At 37.9% G+C, this 15,657-nt stretch overlaps 1 protein-coding gene across 1 annotated transcript; it reads right to left on the bottom strand.

Annotated features, from left to right (window-relative positions):
* Positions 1-13,029: 13,029 nt before the first annotated feature.
* On the bottom strand, positions 13,030-14,529 carry LOC145784075 (putative MFS-type transporter C09D4.1). Its single transcript, XM_082595827.1, has one exon. The coding sequence runs from the start codon at positions 14,527-14,529 to the stop codon at positions 13,030-13,032; it is 1,500 nt and encodes a 499-aa protein (XP_082451953.1).
* Positions 14,530-15,657: the final 1,128 nt, after the last annotated feature.

A 15,657-nucleotide genomic window follows, 5' to 3' on the forward strand; every position in this document is an offset into this window, starting at 1 on the left:
TGAGGACTCGGATTGCACAAGGAGCAAATGATGCAACATCTACTCGAATGTTCTTATCTAACAGCAAGGTGCTCTGCACACGATTTTGCCGATTTCAGTGATAGAGCAAGAGTTTTGGTGATTGTGTGGTTTTAAATCTTTCTCCTCGGACTGAAAAAACCTTGATAGGTTATTCCTGGTAGTTTCGCAGAGCCTACTTGCAGAGGCTCTTGACGCAGGGCCGGTTACAGAGATTGGCAGAGTGAAGTTTTCCGATTGTTGAAGTGTTGTTGCCGGGAGAATTATTCCATTCACTAGGTGCCGCTAAATGGAGAACAGTCCTGAAATGCGTTGCTCAAGCGCACACTCCGAGAGTGGAACCAGTGCCGCGTGATCTTGAGCCGAGCGCGTAACTACTGAGCTATCGGGGCGGACAATGGGCTACGGCCGTGTGACACACGATGAAGAAGAATTGGTCGATATATTGGTTCGATGTCTGGTCGTTCTGAAGAAGTTATAAAATCGTACAGATTCTGATCTTTCTGGATTACCGCAGTTGGGTAGGCTAGTTGCCATTTGAGTCATTAGGGTGGAGGCTTTATCGTTTCGCCAGCTAAGGCTATCGCTACTTTTTCAAAATACCCTAAGAAACAACCGACTTTTGAGTTACGCAGTAGCAGTAACGAATAAAGCTGTTGTGCTCTTTTTCTAATCTTTTAGGTACATCTCTAATGGCTATAATTGGCACTGAGACTTTTACATGATCACGAAGACGTGTTCATTCTCCCTGCCTTAGGCTACTCTTTATCCTTGAATGTATTATGGATTTACTTGTGAGAACTTCTTACTCGTTTGGTAAAACGTGAAAAGCAACCGTTAAAAATCATGAGCGCCTTCAATCTACAAATTGACATGTAATCTTTCTGATGATCATCGATCTCATTATTGTACTCTACTCAATAAAACCACTTTGCAACATGTCTTGGCCGTCAACCAACTGGAAGATGTTGATAGATTGTATCTCGCTCTGAAAGTTTTCCTAAAAGTAAAAGCTGTTGACATGAATCCAGTTCCAAGCTTCGTGAGCTGCCTTTCTTGTTGTTGATTGATTTCCTGCTTGAAAGCAGATGTTGCTGTATATTAGCGACAAGTTATTCTACACATAATAATATGAAAATTTCATTCAGAAAGTTTTACACCGCGTTTGGCACTTTGCTTACAGATGTATCAAACTGCGGATACAAATTGATTTGTTGACCCATGGCTATCTAGAGATACGGCCTCATTTGTCACATTTTGCAGAAATTTCCAGATTTTGCCAATTTTTATCCACTGTTTGAATAAATTTTTCTAAAAGTTATATTTTTACGTTTTCTTTAGTATTTTCCCCAGATGACACAATAGGTTTTAAAGGCCTACTACATGAAATTTTCAAACAGGAATTAAGCATTAAAATGAGTAAACTGAACATTCAAGAATACATTTCAAAAAAAATTGTTTTCAATGGCGCTGGTAAGGTCCAAAGTCCAATGTTTCATTTATTTTCATTTTTTTCAAAATGACCAAAAAGTGCAAACACTGCTCGAGAATACGTCACTAAAGACAGCAACAACAAAAGCCACGTTACCACATCTGATGTTTTGAGCAAACTGTCTGATGTTTTGATGTTGAAATGTGTTGTTTTGATGTACATACATACATAGCCTACAGTCAAATCGCCCGCGGTAGGAATTATTGCGCGATTGGCTGATTGCTATAGTCTGTAGTGACGTAACTGTACAGTCGCACGCTTCGCTGCTCAGGCCAATTTCGTTTTGAAAGCTCTGACAAAAGCACGCGCGCAATGGTGGTCATGCCGCAATGGGGCAAAATTTTATTGCAAATCGTTTTATGGTAGCATGTTAAACACAAAGAAAGTGGAAAATCGCTAAGTCAGGTTTTTCCTGTACTACCCCTTTAACATTATCAGATGTTGAAAAACAAAGACAATTTAATCAAAAAATAAAGAGCCCAAAATGTAGATACTAAACTCATGTTCAGCAAACAAACGTTTCAGTGAGTGGCGTAGCGGATCTTGAAGTGGTGCACACCTTCAACGACCTTAAATATATTTTATCTTATATAATATTTTATCTTATATAGCCTATAATAATAAATATATATTTAAATATAGTTTAGTATCTACATTTTGGGCTCTTTATTTTTTGATTAGATTAACCAGGCGTTCCAACCATTTTGCTCCAAAGACAATTTGATTTCGAAAATTTTAGTCAGACTGTTAATTTTCAATAACAGTCTGATTGAGCATTTTTCAACTTACTTTTTTCTCATTTGCCACTGCTTCCCCAAGGCAACAAAAAGCTTTTATATCATGAAGAGACAGCAAAAGGTAAAAAATCTCAGAAAATGTCAGTTAAACACTAGCAGAAGCGGCAATCAAAATCTGCAAAATGTGACAAATCAGGCAACATCTCCAGGTGGCCATGGACATGGTTGACCACTGAAGTTGACATGGAGTTTCCTATTTTACTTATAGTTCTGTCGTCATCAACTGATTGTCAATTAATCTGCGGTTTTGTTAACACTCTGATGGGCAACTAAAGGGTAGAAACTAAATATGATAACTGTAGAACATAAAAGCAAAGTTAATCTAGAGTTCTAGACAAACAACAAAACGAAATGGTTTAAAGCAAGAAACAATCGCTTAATAATATCATATTAGCCTACTGAGTTACTTTAGGGGCTATCAATAAAAGATATCTTCATAAAATTGCAAAAATGCCCCCCCCCCCTTGTCCATGTGGACAACATTATCGATATCTCTAAAGTGTAAGTGGCCATGACCGTTCTATAAAGTTGTGTTGTTTGGGTAAGACTGCAAATATGCTATTTCAACTGAATTGGCGTATTTCAACTGAAATCAGATCCACATGATGTGTATTAAAGCTTAAAATGCTTCATACGAAATTGTGTCACAAAACTCTTTTTCGACTTTGCTTTAAGAGCAAGGCATCAGAAAGGTTTTTGTAAATCATATTTAGCATACTAGATAGCTTTATTAGACATACGTACATCATAATCGATTATAGGCTACCGATTAATTCTCTCCAATTTAACTTCACTCTTTCCCGACTTTGTGCGTCAACATTTCCATTAGAATTGTGTTTGATGTGTGCTGTCCTTCTGTGACGTGTTGGTTGGTTCGTTTTGAATCTTTATTCTCGCACTGACAAAGCCTTGATAAGTTATTCCTGGTAGTTTCGCATATTGGTATAGGGGCTTTTGACGCAGGGCCGGTTACCGAGATTGACAGAGTGAAGTTTTCCGATTGTTGAAGTGTTGTTGCTTGTTCTTCTTCTTCGTTTGAACCTTGTTCTTCGCCACTTCAAGGGTCGAGGGGCTCTGCCTTTTACCACCCTTGGGCAGTGGCGGCGACGCGGTCTAGATGTTTGGGCAGGTGTCGAGCAGCCATTGAATTGATTCGTCATCCAATTCACGCAGACCACGCACACCATTTGGCGCATGGTAGATGGCGCAGTTACAGATGGTGTGGTCTACGGTTGAAGTGTTGTTGCCAGGGAATTATTCCATTCACTAGGTGCCGCTGAATGGAGAGCAGTCCGAGAAATGCGTTGCTTAAGCGCACACCCCAAGAGGCGAACTTGCGCCGCTTGATCTTGAGCCAGGCGTGTAACCACTGAGCTAACGGGGCGGACGTGTGACTTTGACAAAGATGGAAAATACACATGACACAAAGAATATATAGGCTACGTGGTTTCAATTTTTCTGCAGATAGCTGGTACAGGGTTGAACGGGTCATATGAAATTTCTTCTTTGTCAAATATAACTGCTGTGGGTGTAAGAAATATTTTCGTTGTGTGATTATATCATTGAGTGTTAAAAAAAAAGTCTTTTCTTAAAGGACCTTTACACTGAGGTTTAACAAAGATTAATACGATATGCGGGAATAGTGCACACATCGCATCGGATTTTTGCATGAAACTGTTGCAGTATGAAACTTTTGTGTGATCAGAACGTGGCCCAGCAGCAGCAAACATTTGGCGAGTATCTCATTTCAGTGAATTGAAGAGATCGGACCAAGCCAAATTTTTGAACAGGCTCAACCCAATCTTAAATGAAGGCATCCTGAGGGTAGGAGGACGCTTGGAGAATGTAGCAATTTCCTTCGATGTTAAACATCCCATTATTCTCCCGTACTCGAGTCAATTAACAGATTTGTTTATTTTAAAGCACCACAATAGCACACACTTGGACGTCTTTGCGCGAGCGGTTTTACTTTCGTAAGGGTTGCACCGCTGTGCACAAAATAGTTAACCCATGCGACACCTGCTGTAAGTTCAATCCGCCCAGAGGAGAACAGATGGCTGATCTACCAGCAGAAAAAATATTTTTTCAATCATTTTTTACTTATTTGAAAACATATAATGGTTCCAAAAGATCATTAAGATAGTCGGAAATAAAAGCAATATGGAAACAAAAAAATGTACATCACAAACTAACCATCAAACGTCATCAGAAGCAGGTCATTCTGATGACGTCAATGACGCGTCGTAAGATCCTGAATCTTCATTGATCTTGTTCAGTGTTTCAGCGTCTAGTCGTTTCAAGTTCGGTTTTACAATTATTGAAAGTGGAATTGTGACGAAAATTAAACTCGTTTGAAATATAAGGACGCCAATTGTGTCTGTCAAGTTAAATATCAAACGTGCAAATTCTACAAGTAGAAGAGCTACAATTTGTAGTATGAAAACTATCCAAATTGTGACAAACAATGGCTCCCTGGGATATGTGTGTTGCATTATAGAGTCGAACAAAGGAATCAACGCTATTCTTGACGAAAACCCATAAAACAAAAGAAAAAAGCAAATTGAGATTAATTTTCCAAACCCGAAGCTGACAGTCACAGCAGCCAGACAAACAAAAGTGAAACAACAACCAGTGATTGATTGCTTTCGATAATTTTTATATCGATCTAAAATCTTTCCTGATGTTATACTTCCCACAAATGTTCCCACTGAATATAAGGGCATGACGTAACTTCCTATGACGTCAGGTGGCTGACTTGTATTCAACAATGGTAATATTGATCTAAGAAATTGTTGCATCATAACGTCTTCTATCATTATTGGAGCTAAAATTGCGCTGTACATAAAACAAAGCATAACAAATTGTATGTCCAAAGCTAAATTCTTGCTTTCAGCAAAAAATATCTTCCAAGTAATTTTCCTTGAACTGAAAGCCGCTTTGTGACGTTTTGAAGCCTCAGCAACTGATGGGGGGTATTTTGGTTGAGGGGGCATGCAAAGACACCAAATAACAAAAATTATAAACGTGGACGATAATACAGTCAAATATATTCCGGTAAATATGTTTCTGTTTTTTGTAAACCACAACAAGTCTTGAGTGTTGTTCATCGAGTGCAGAGTCGTTGTCGACGTGTTGTTTGCAGAGTTCATGTTGAATTGGCTTGTATTTGCTGCTGTGGACATTGGTGGATTTATTAATATGTTTGGAGGGATGAGGTAAGCAAGACAATTACCAAGCGAAATTGCAACAAATACCGACGCAGTCGCGATTCCAATCTGTGACTCAGAAAACCACAAAGCAGCAAGTTTTGAAGAAAAGCTTAGGAAAAGCACCACTGAAATTCCTCCACAAGTAGCTCCAAGTATGGACAATGGATAAATCACGAAGAAAAAGCTATAAACTTGGCATCCGTAGTTAAACAAAGTACAGCCAAGACCGACAATTACCAAATTGCGAAAATTGACTGAATTTTGGAAAGCAATCCATGCAAAGAAAGGAGATGTTATTAAACCACCAACAGCATAAGCCATCACCAGCCAATCTGCTTTCACGTAGGTTATGTTGAAATATGCCACAGTGATGTCATTTACTAATCCCAAGGACATTCTTGTAAATACCATCATGGCTGTACTCAGCACTAAAGCGATAAGAACAAACCATCGTTTCTTGTATAACTTTATGACAGGATTTTCTGAAGAACTGTTTTCAGGCATTCTCCATGTAAAAGTTGTTTAGTTTGATCAGAAAAAAAAATATTCAAATCCCACCAACTCTATCTGTCAATGAAAAGACAAGTTAAAAAAGAAACGCTTGTAGGCTACATTAAAAAAACGTGAATATCTATTCAAAAAGTTTGGTTATTTAGGTTGGTTTGATTGCTTTGAATCTTTACTCTCAGACTGACAAAGCCTTGATTGGTTATTCCTGGTAGTTTCGCATACTTGTAGAGGCTTTTGACGCAGGGCCGGTCAACGAGATTGATAGAGTGAAGTTTTCGTTGGTTGAAATGCTGCCGGGGAATTATACCGTTCGCTGAATGGAGAGCAGTCCTTGACGTGCGTTGCTCAAGCGCACACCTCAAGAGTCGAACCAGTGCCGCATAAATTTGAAGCTTTATCGATCACGAAGTCACCAAGAAAATAACCAATAAGAAACTTAACGGGCTCAGTCTGAAACAGCAAAATAAAAACATTGAAGTAATCATGCTGTTTACATCGAACAAGAACAATTTTGTCATAGCATGGCACATGATTGTGGGATGTATTGCAAGCGAATTATATGCCTATTTAATTTGTATAATTTTCAATGGATGCAGGTCAAGGCTTTATGGGTTTATAATTATTGTTAGGGCATTGGTCGGATCAAGCTTGCAATGGTAATATCAGATGATTAGTCGGTATATTGGTTCGATGCCTGGTCGTTCTGAAGACGCTATAAAATCGTACAGGTTCTGATCTTTCTGGATTACCGCAGTTGGGTAGTGGTCGTTCGAGTCACAAGGGTCGAGGCTTTATTGTTTCACCAGCTAAGGCTATCGCTACTTTTTCAAAATACCCTAAGAAACAACCGACCTTTGAGCTACGCACAAGCATTAACGAATAAGACAGTAGCCTACAGTAGTGCTCTTTTTCTGATATCTTTATTGAGTTCCATTAAAGATAGGAGATCTAATTTTTCTAATATCTTTTTTCTAATTTCTCTAATGGTTGTAGTTGGCACGGAGACTTTTACATGATCAGGAAGACGTGTTTATTATCCCTGCCTTAGGCTACTCTTTCTGCTTGAATGTAGTATGGATTTACTTGTGAGAACTTCTTACTCGTAAACTTGAAAAGCAACCGTTAAAAATCATGAGCACCTTCAATCTACAAATGACCTATAATCTTTCTGATGATCATCGATCTCATTAACGTACCCTACTCAATAAAACCACTTTGCAACATGTCTTGGCCGTCGACCAACTGGAAGATGTTGATAGATTGTATCTCGCTGTGAAAGTTTTCCTAAAAGTAAAAGCTGTTGACATGAATCCAGTTCCAAGCTTCCTGAGCTGCCTTTCTTGTATTTGTGGATTGATTTCCTGTTTGAAAGCAGATGTTGCTGGAGGTTAGCGACAAGTTATTCTACACATAATAATATGAAAATTTCATTCAGAAAGTTTTACACCGTGTTTGGCACTTTGCTTACAGATGTATCAAACTGCTGCGGATACAAATTGATTTGTTGACCCATGGCTATCTAGAGATAGGCCTGATTTGTCACATTTTGCAGAAATTTCCAGATTTTGCCAATTTTTATCCACAGTTTGAATGAATTTTTCTGAAAGTTATATTTTTACGTTTTCTTTAGTATTTTCCCCAGATGACACAATAGGTTTAACATTATCAGATGTTGAAAAACAAAGACAATTTGATTTCGAAAATTTTAGTCAGACTGTTAATTTTCAATAACAATCTGATTGAGCATTTTTCAACTTACTTTTTCTCATTTGCCACTGCTTCCCCAAGGCAACAAAAAGCTTTTATATCATGAAGAGACAGCAAAAGGTAAAAAAAGTCTCAGAAAGTTTCAGTCAAGCACTAGCGCAGTAGCAGCAATCCAAATCTGCAAAATGTGACAAATCAGGCCGCATCTCCAGGTGGCCATGGACATGGTTGACCGCTGAAGTTGACATGGAGTTTCCTATTTTACTTATAGTTCTGTCGTCATCAACTGATTGTCAATTAATCTGCAGCTTTGTTAACATTCTGATTGGCAACTAAAGGGTAGAAACTAAATAGGAAAACTGTAGAACATAAAAGCAAAGTTAATCTAGAGTTCTAGACAAACAACAAAACGAAATGGTTTAAATTAAAGCAAGAAACAATCGCTTTATAACATCATTTTACTGTGTTACTTTAGGGGCTGTCCATAAAAGACGTCCTCATAAAATTTCAAAAATGACCCCCTCCCCCTTGTTCGTGTGGACAACATTACCGATATCTCCAAACTGTAAGTGGCAATGACAATACTATAAAGTTGCATTGCTTGGGTGAGACTGCAAATATGCTACTTCTACTGAATTGGCGGTTCAGAAACTATCTATAGTTAACTGTTTCAGATCTCCATAATGTGTATTGAAACTTAAAATGCTTCATACAAAATTTCGTCACAAAACTCTTTTTCGACTGCTTACAAAGTATGTAGGCCTAATCCAGTCATCTTTGCTCTTGGAGCACTGCAAGGCATCAAAAATGTTTTTTAGATCACATTTAACATACTAGATAGTAGGCTATTATTAGATACGCGCCGGGCTCAAGATCACACGGCGCTGGTTCGACTCTCGGGGTGTGCGCTTGAGCAACGCATTTCAGGACTGCTCTCCATTCAGCGGCACCTAGTGAATGGAATAATTTCTCGGCAACAAGACTTCAACAATCGGAAAACTTCACTCTGCCAATCTCGGTAACCGGCCCTGCGTCAAGTGCCTCTACAAGTATGCGAACAAGTACCAGGAATAACCTATCAAGGCTTTGTCAGTCCGAGGATAAAGATTCAAAACCAAACCATATACAGTACAGTAGATCATAATCAACTATAGGATACTGATCAATTCTCTCCAATTTAACTTCACTCTTTTCCGATTTTGGGAGTCAACATTTCAATTAGAATTGTGTTTGTTGTGTGCTGTTCTTCTGTGAAGTGTGGCTTTGACAAAGATGGATAATATTCATGACGTAAAGAATATATACGTGGTGTTAATTATTGATTCTATCTTTTGTTCAGGCTCTCACTCCTAAGGAGGTTTTCAATCGAATGAATACAGTCCAGTCTGATTCAGCATATTTTCATATGTATTTTCAATATCCAGGGTGACACTATTTACATTCAAATAAGTCAATTCCAGATAGTTAACTACAGACTAGTTCGTCAATAAAAACATTTCTACCTCATGAGACCTTATTCAAATAGAACAACACATTAATTAGATACACATACCGTAATAAACTCATCAATCCAAAGAGATTAAGCTAAATTATTATTATTTGTTCTAAAATCCATAGCTCACTGTCAATTTTAATTTCGTTTCGACCACGATATAATGCTTGCACGCTAGAGCCTAAAATCTGGTATCCGGTCATTAATAAATAAAAGAAGTACGTTGTACGAATATTTCACACGTGGTTTCAATTTTTTTGCATGTAGGCTACCTGGTACAGGGTTGAACAGGTCATATGGAATTTCTTCTTTTGCCAAATATAACTGCTGTGGGTGTAAGAAACATTATCGTTGTGCGATTAATTTATTGAGTTCTAAAAAGAAAAATCTTGCTCATACGACCTTTGCACTGTGAGGTTTTAACAAAGATTAAGATACGCGGCAATAGTGTCTTCTCACTTCGCACGCATCGAATTAGAATTTCAAAATCGAAATCAACTGTTGACGTATGAAACTATTGTGTGATCAGAACGTGGCCCAGCAGCAGCAGCAGCAAACATTTGGCGAGTATCTCATTTCAGTGAATTGAAGAGATCGGACCAAACCAAATGTTTGAACGAGCTCAACCCAATCTTAAATGAAGGCATTCTGAGGGTAGGAGGACGCTTGGAGAATGCATCAATTTCCTTCGATGTTAAACATCCCATTGTTCTCCCGTACTCGAGTAAATTAACAGATTTGTTTATTTTGAAGCACCACCGTGGAGTTGGGAATGCAGGAGTAGCACACATTTGGACGTCTTTGCGCGAGCGGTTTTACTTTCTTAAGGATTGCGCCGCTGTGCACAAAATAGTCAACCGCTGCGTCACCTGCTGTAAGTTCAATGCGCCCAGAGGAGAACACATGACTGATCTACCAGCTGTTCGTCTACACTCTTATGAACCTCCTTTCAGTTCTGTTGGAATCGACTACTTCGGACCCTTCATGGTTAAGCAGGGAAGGAGCATGGTAAAAAGGTATGGATGCATTTTCACTTGCTTAACTATGAGGGCTGTCCACTTAAAGATTGCCTCTGACATGTCTTTTGACGCATTTCTCAATGCTTTTTAACGGTTCGCTGTCAGACGGGGAAATCCTAAAGAAGCGTTTAGTGACAATGGTACAAACTTTGTCCGTGCACATCGCGCACTAAAGGATTGTTTGAGATCTTTACAGGACCCCAGCATTGAACAATACTTTCGACGAAAAGCAATGAGGTGGAATTTCAATCCACCAGGGGCGTCTCACTTTGGAGGCGTTTGGGAACAAATGATCCGGTCGGTTCGACGGATTATCGACTTTATGCTCTCCAAGTTCGGCACACTGTAATTGTAACGTAACGTAATTGTGCGTAAATGTTCCACCAAATTTGACACTAAAATCTACAAAGCTTTGCTCATAAAATCCTGCAATCCTCGCCTCAATACGCAGTTGTTTGCCGCAGGCGCTTCCTATCTGCTAAACGTCTTTTCTTACTTCATCATATGATGCGTTTTTGCCTCGCGGAATTAACCACCATGTGATGTGCCTTTCTCCTCTGCTTTGCCGTTTTATTCTTATGCATTTCGTTTTTCAATTCATTGTGTAGATCAGTTATTGATTTTCAATGTAGATGTAAAATTAGTTATTTTTTGTTACTTGAAAAGGGCCAACATGTGTATGACCGAAAACGTTCGTGCTTTATAATTTATGTTCACTTTAATGTATTACGTTAAATGCCGTGTGGATGCTTGATTTTATCTGTTTATGTTTGAAGAAAGTCACCTCTCTACCAAAAATGCTTAGTATGTTCATAAGCACCTTGAAGAACAACTTCAAGGATAGAGCAACGCCTCGATATGCTGCAACATCTGACGGTGCCTTAAAGCTCCTTCTTTGATTTGAATTGCTCGGATTAGCCAAAATTTACATTTGATTTTTCTTTTGTCCTTCTAACTACTTAATACATGAACGATAACCACGTTTACAGGTTAAATATCTTCCGACGATGGATCCTAAAGAGAGTCAAACGAAAACCGGTTATGTAGCAAATACAGTGATCCCGCTATTTGGTTGTCTTGAAGGTTTGACGAAGATGACAAAACTTTACTAGGCCATCTCTTTCATTTTAATGATAATAACTGACCTTAGACTTAGAGTGATCGCCCATTTTGAGGAAGTTCCTCAATGCGAGATCTTCTCAGTGTTTCTCTATATTTGTAACTTACGTCGACTTTGAGTCCGCAAATATTTATGCTGTGGTGAAAAAAGTCCAGGACATGTAAAGGTTGAAAGTCATTGGCCTGCAGAGGGCAAACTATGCTCCAGTCTAGTATTGGCTAAAACATGAAATGTTTAAAGAGTTCATTGGTGATAGAGAACTTGAAAATAGTGAGTAGAAGGTTACTCAAAGCTGCAGGTTTCCGTTGCTTGCACAGAGTTCAGAAAGTTTTTGATAGAATTGATTTAGCATTTGTTTAAAACTGAGACTGAGAAATGATTTTAAACTTGCATTTCCATATTTGTTGACTTAGCACAACTAGCTGTTTTTCACTAGCAACTTCTGGAAAATAATCCATTACATTTTTCTCTTCCGCAAGTAAGTTGAGCACTGGAAACTTATCTAATTTTCTATTCGATGATTCATTTTGATGCATCGATATCTTCTAAAACATTTAAAAATATTTTATCTTTTCCTGCATATGGATAAGTTCAACTGGATTCCATTGCCAGAAAAAGTCTTTCATTACTGCAATTTGACAATCCAATCATTGCCGCTGAAGCAATCAACAAGTAGTGTAGGCTACATAATTTTGCTCTATCAAAGTGTGTTGATTTTACTTCAAGGCACTGTATAAATGGGATACACGAGCAGCTAATCGAAAGGTTTTCTCTGTCAAAATTTCAAATTGTAAATTTTCACATTAGTTGGGCGAATATTATGCAATGTCATCATTGATTTGGGCCAATATTATGCAATGTCAATATTATGTAGTATTAAGGTTTGTGTTTTATAACATACAAGGTTTACGGGGTATTTCTACACTTACAGTCCCCACTCCAAATCACTGGCTAGCTATAGGCATGGTAGATATTACAGAGGATCTTCACTTATCCTGGTGACAAGGGTCGGATCCCAACACATTCCACTCTTGTCGGTCCTTCAGTGTTGCTTGTTTTCAAACTACTGTAACCTTGGCCCACAAATGTAGATAAAATGAAATAACAAATTTCATTAAGTTAATGTGCTCGTGGACTCAGTCCGGCCCGCGGCGGAGTCGTTTGAGTCCGCGACTAAGGGTTGAGAAGCACTGCTCTAAAACATGATTTCAACACAGACAATTCAACTGGAGCCAGATTCATGTTACCAGCTCGCGTTTGTGTCAACGAAATAGAAAGTAACGATTTCGTTATAGCAACAACACACTTTACATATGTTTAGCTTCCTCCGTTAACTGGTAAAGCTAACGGATGTAAAAAATGCAAGTAAGCCTAGATGCACAGACTTTCCATTAACATAATATTTAAGCGATGTATCTTTTATGAATAAAACTTTCAAATGCTTGTCATAAACTATTTGTTGGTACGGTAACTTCAAGCACATTGAAATTAACATCTTTTTTCCAACAGTTTCTTACTTTATTGAAAACATATAGAAGTGATTTTGGAAGATTGATAAGACATTGGGAAGTAAAAGCGTTATGGAAACAAAAAATGCACTTTTCTAGAACGCTTTACTTTTGAAAATGAACCATCAAAATATATTGAGTTCTCATCAGAAGCAGGTCATTCTAATGACGTCAATGACGCGTCGTAAGATCCTGAATCTTCATTGATCTTGTTCAGTGTTTCAGCGTCTAGTCGTTTCAAATTCGGTTTTACAATTATTGAAAGTGGAATTGTGACGAAAATTAAACTCGTTTGAAAGATTAGAACTCCGATTGTGTCTGTCAAGCTAAATATCAAACGTGCAATTTCTACAAGTAGAAGAGCTACAATTTCTTGTATGAAAACTATCCAAATTGTGACGAACAATGGTTCCCTGGGATATGTGTGTTGCATTATAGAATCGAACAAAGGAATCAACGCTATTCTTGACGAAAACCCATAAAACAAAAGAAAAAAGCAAATAGAAATTAATTTTCCAAACCCGAAGCTGACAGTCACAGCAGCCAGACAAACAAAAGTGAAACAGCAACCAGTGATTGATTGCTTTCGATAGTTTTTATATCGATCTAAAATCTTTCCTGATGTTATACTTCCCACAAATGTTCCCACTGAATATAAGGGCATGACGTAACTTCCTATGACGTCAGGTGGCTGACTTGTATGCAACAATGGTAATATTGATCTAAGAAATTGTTGCATCATAACGTCTTCTATCAAAATTACAGCTAAGGTTGTGCTGTACATAAAACAAAGCATAACAAATTGTATGTCTAAAACTAAATTCTTGCTTTCAGCAAAAAATATCTTCCAAGTGATTTTCTTTGAACTGTAAGCCGCTTTGTGACGTTTTGAAGCCTCAGCAACTGATGGGGGGTACCTTGGTTGAGGGGGCATGCAAAGACACAAAAAAACAAAAATTGTAAACGTGGTTGTCAATGCTGTCAAATACATTCCAGTAAATATGTTTCTATCTTTTGTAAACCACAATAAGTCTTGAGTGTTGTTCATCGAGAACAGAGTCGTTGTCGACGTGTTGTTTGCAGAGTTCATATCGTTGAATTGGCTTGTATTTGCTGCTGTGGACATTGGTGGATTTATCAATATATGTGGTGGAATGAGGTAAGCAAGACAATTACCAAGAGAAATTGCAACAAATATTGACGCAGTCGCGATTCCAATTTGTGACTCAGGAAACCACAAAGCAGCAAGTTTTGTAGAAAAACTTTGAGAAAGCACCACTGAAATTCCTCCACAAGTAGCTCCAAGTATGGACAATGGATAAAGCACGAAGAGGAAACTATAAACTTGGCATCCGTAATTAAACAAAGTACAGCCAATACTGACAATTACCATATTGCGAAAATTGACTGAATTTTGGAAAGCAATCCATGCAAAGAAAGGAGATGTTACTACACCACCAACAGCATAAGCCATCACAAGCCAATCTGCTTCCACGTAGGTTATGTTGAAATATGCCACCGTGATATCATTTACTAATCCCAAGGACACTCTTATGAACACCACCACAGCTCTATCAAAAACTAAGGCAATAAGAAGAAGCCATTGCTTCTTGTATAACTTTGTGACAAGATTTTCTGAGGAATTGTTTTCAGGCATTCTTCGTTTGAAATTCGAGTTGAATTTGATTAGAAAAAATAAATTAGTCAAATTTCAGCAAATCGATCTGTCAATGAAAACGAATACGTTGAAACGTTAAATAGGTTTTCAAAAATTTTGCATATTTATGATGCGTTGCCTCAACCCCAGAACTAGTTCATGTCTAATATGGTTTGTTATAATTGGTTAGTTATAATTGACATGGTTAGTTATGGTTAACTGGTTAGTTATAATTGACAAATCCTTACAATTGAATTGAGTTACTTTATGATTAGTTATAGTTATCAATATGGTGGTAATTAGCCAAAACACTTTGACATGATCACTGGGAACGTTTTCACTCTTCCCGTTTTATTCCTTCTCCCGCAACGTAATATCGATTTACTTGTAAGAAAGTCTTACTCGTTTGATGAAAGTTGAAACCCAATTGGTTAAAAACGATGAGATCTTAAATATTGACCAATAACTTTCTAATGGCCATCGATCTTACTGCAACAGCCCACTCAACAAACCCGCTTTGGAACTTGTCTCGGTCATCAAACAACTAGACAGTGTTCAAAGCCAATAAATTTCATCTAAAGCTGTTTTATCCTTTGCATCTCCTTCTGAAGTTTTTTCATGTAAAAACAAAAACTCTTGAAGTGAAGGCGGTTATACGCTTCCCGACAGCAAGACTTCCGTAATCTTTGCTTCCAACTTCCTGCGACAAACCACATGTAGATGTAAAATCATTTATTTTTCGTTAGGCTACTTGAAAACAAGGCTAACATGTGTATGGCCGAAAACGTTCGTAGTTTATAGTTTATGTTCACTTTAATGTATTATGTTAAATGCCGCGTGGTTGCTTGGTTTTATCTGTCTTTGGTTGAAGAAAGTCACCTCTTTACCAAAAGTGTGTGAAAGATAAACCGTGAACAAAATAATATGATTAAATAAGCCAACACTACAAAACCCAACAACAACACAAAAACCGAACGAACTATTATTGCACAACAGAACAATGTTGAAAACCAACCAATGTAGGTATAGTTAGTGCAAAGCTCGAAACTCTAGCACTAAGTAAACTAATTTTAACGTATTGATTACGCTGATGTGTGTAGAAAATCTATGCGTCTACTCAGATTTGCT

The sequence above is a fragment of the Aplidium turbinatum genome, chromosome 15 (genome assembly GCF_918807975.1).
Source record: "Aplidium turbinatum chromosome 15, kaAplTurb1.1, whole genome shotgun sequence".
Classification (NCBI taxonomy): Eukaryota; Metazoa; Chordata; class Ascidiacea; order Aplousobranchia; family Polyclinidae; genus Aplidium; species Aplidium turbinatum.

Excerpts from the sequence above, each read along its gene's own strand:
- LOC145784075 (XM_082595827.1), bottom strand. The coding sequence starts at position 14,529 with ATGCCTGAAAACAATTCCTCAGAAAATCTTGTCACAAAGTTATACAAG.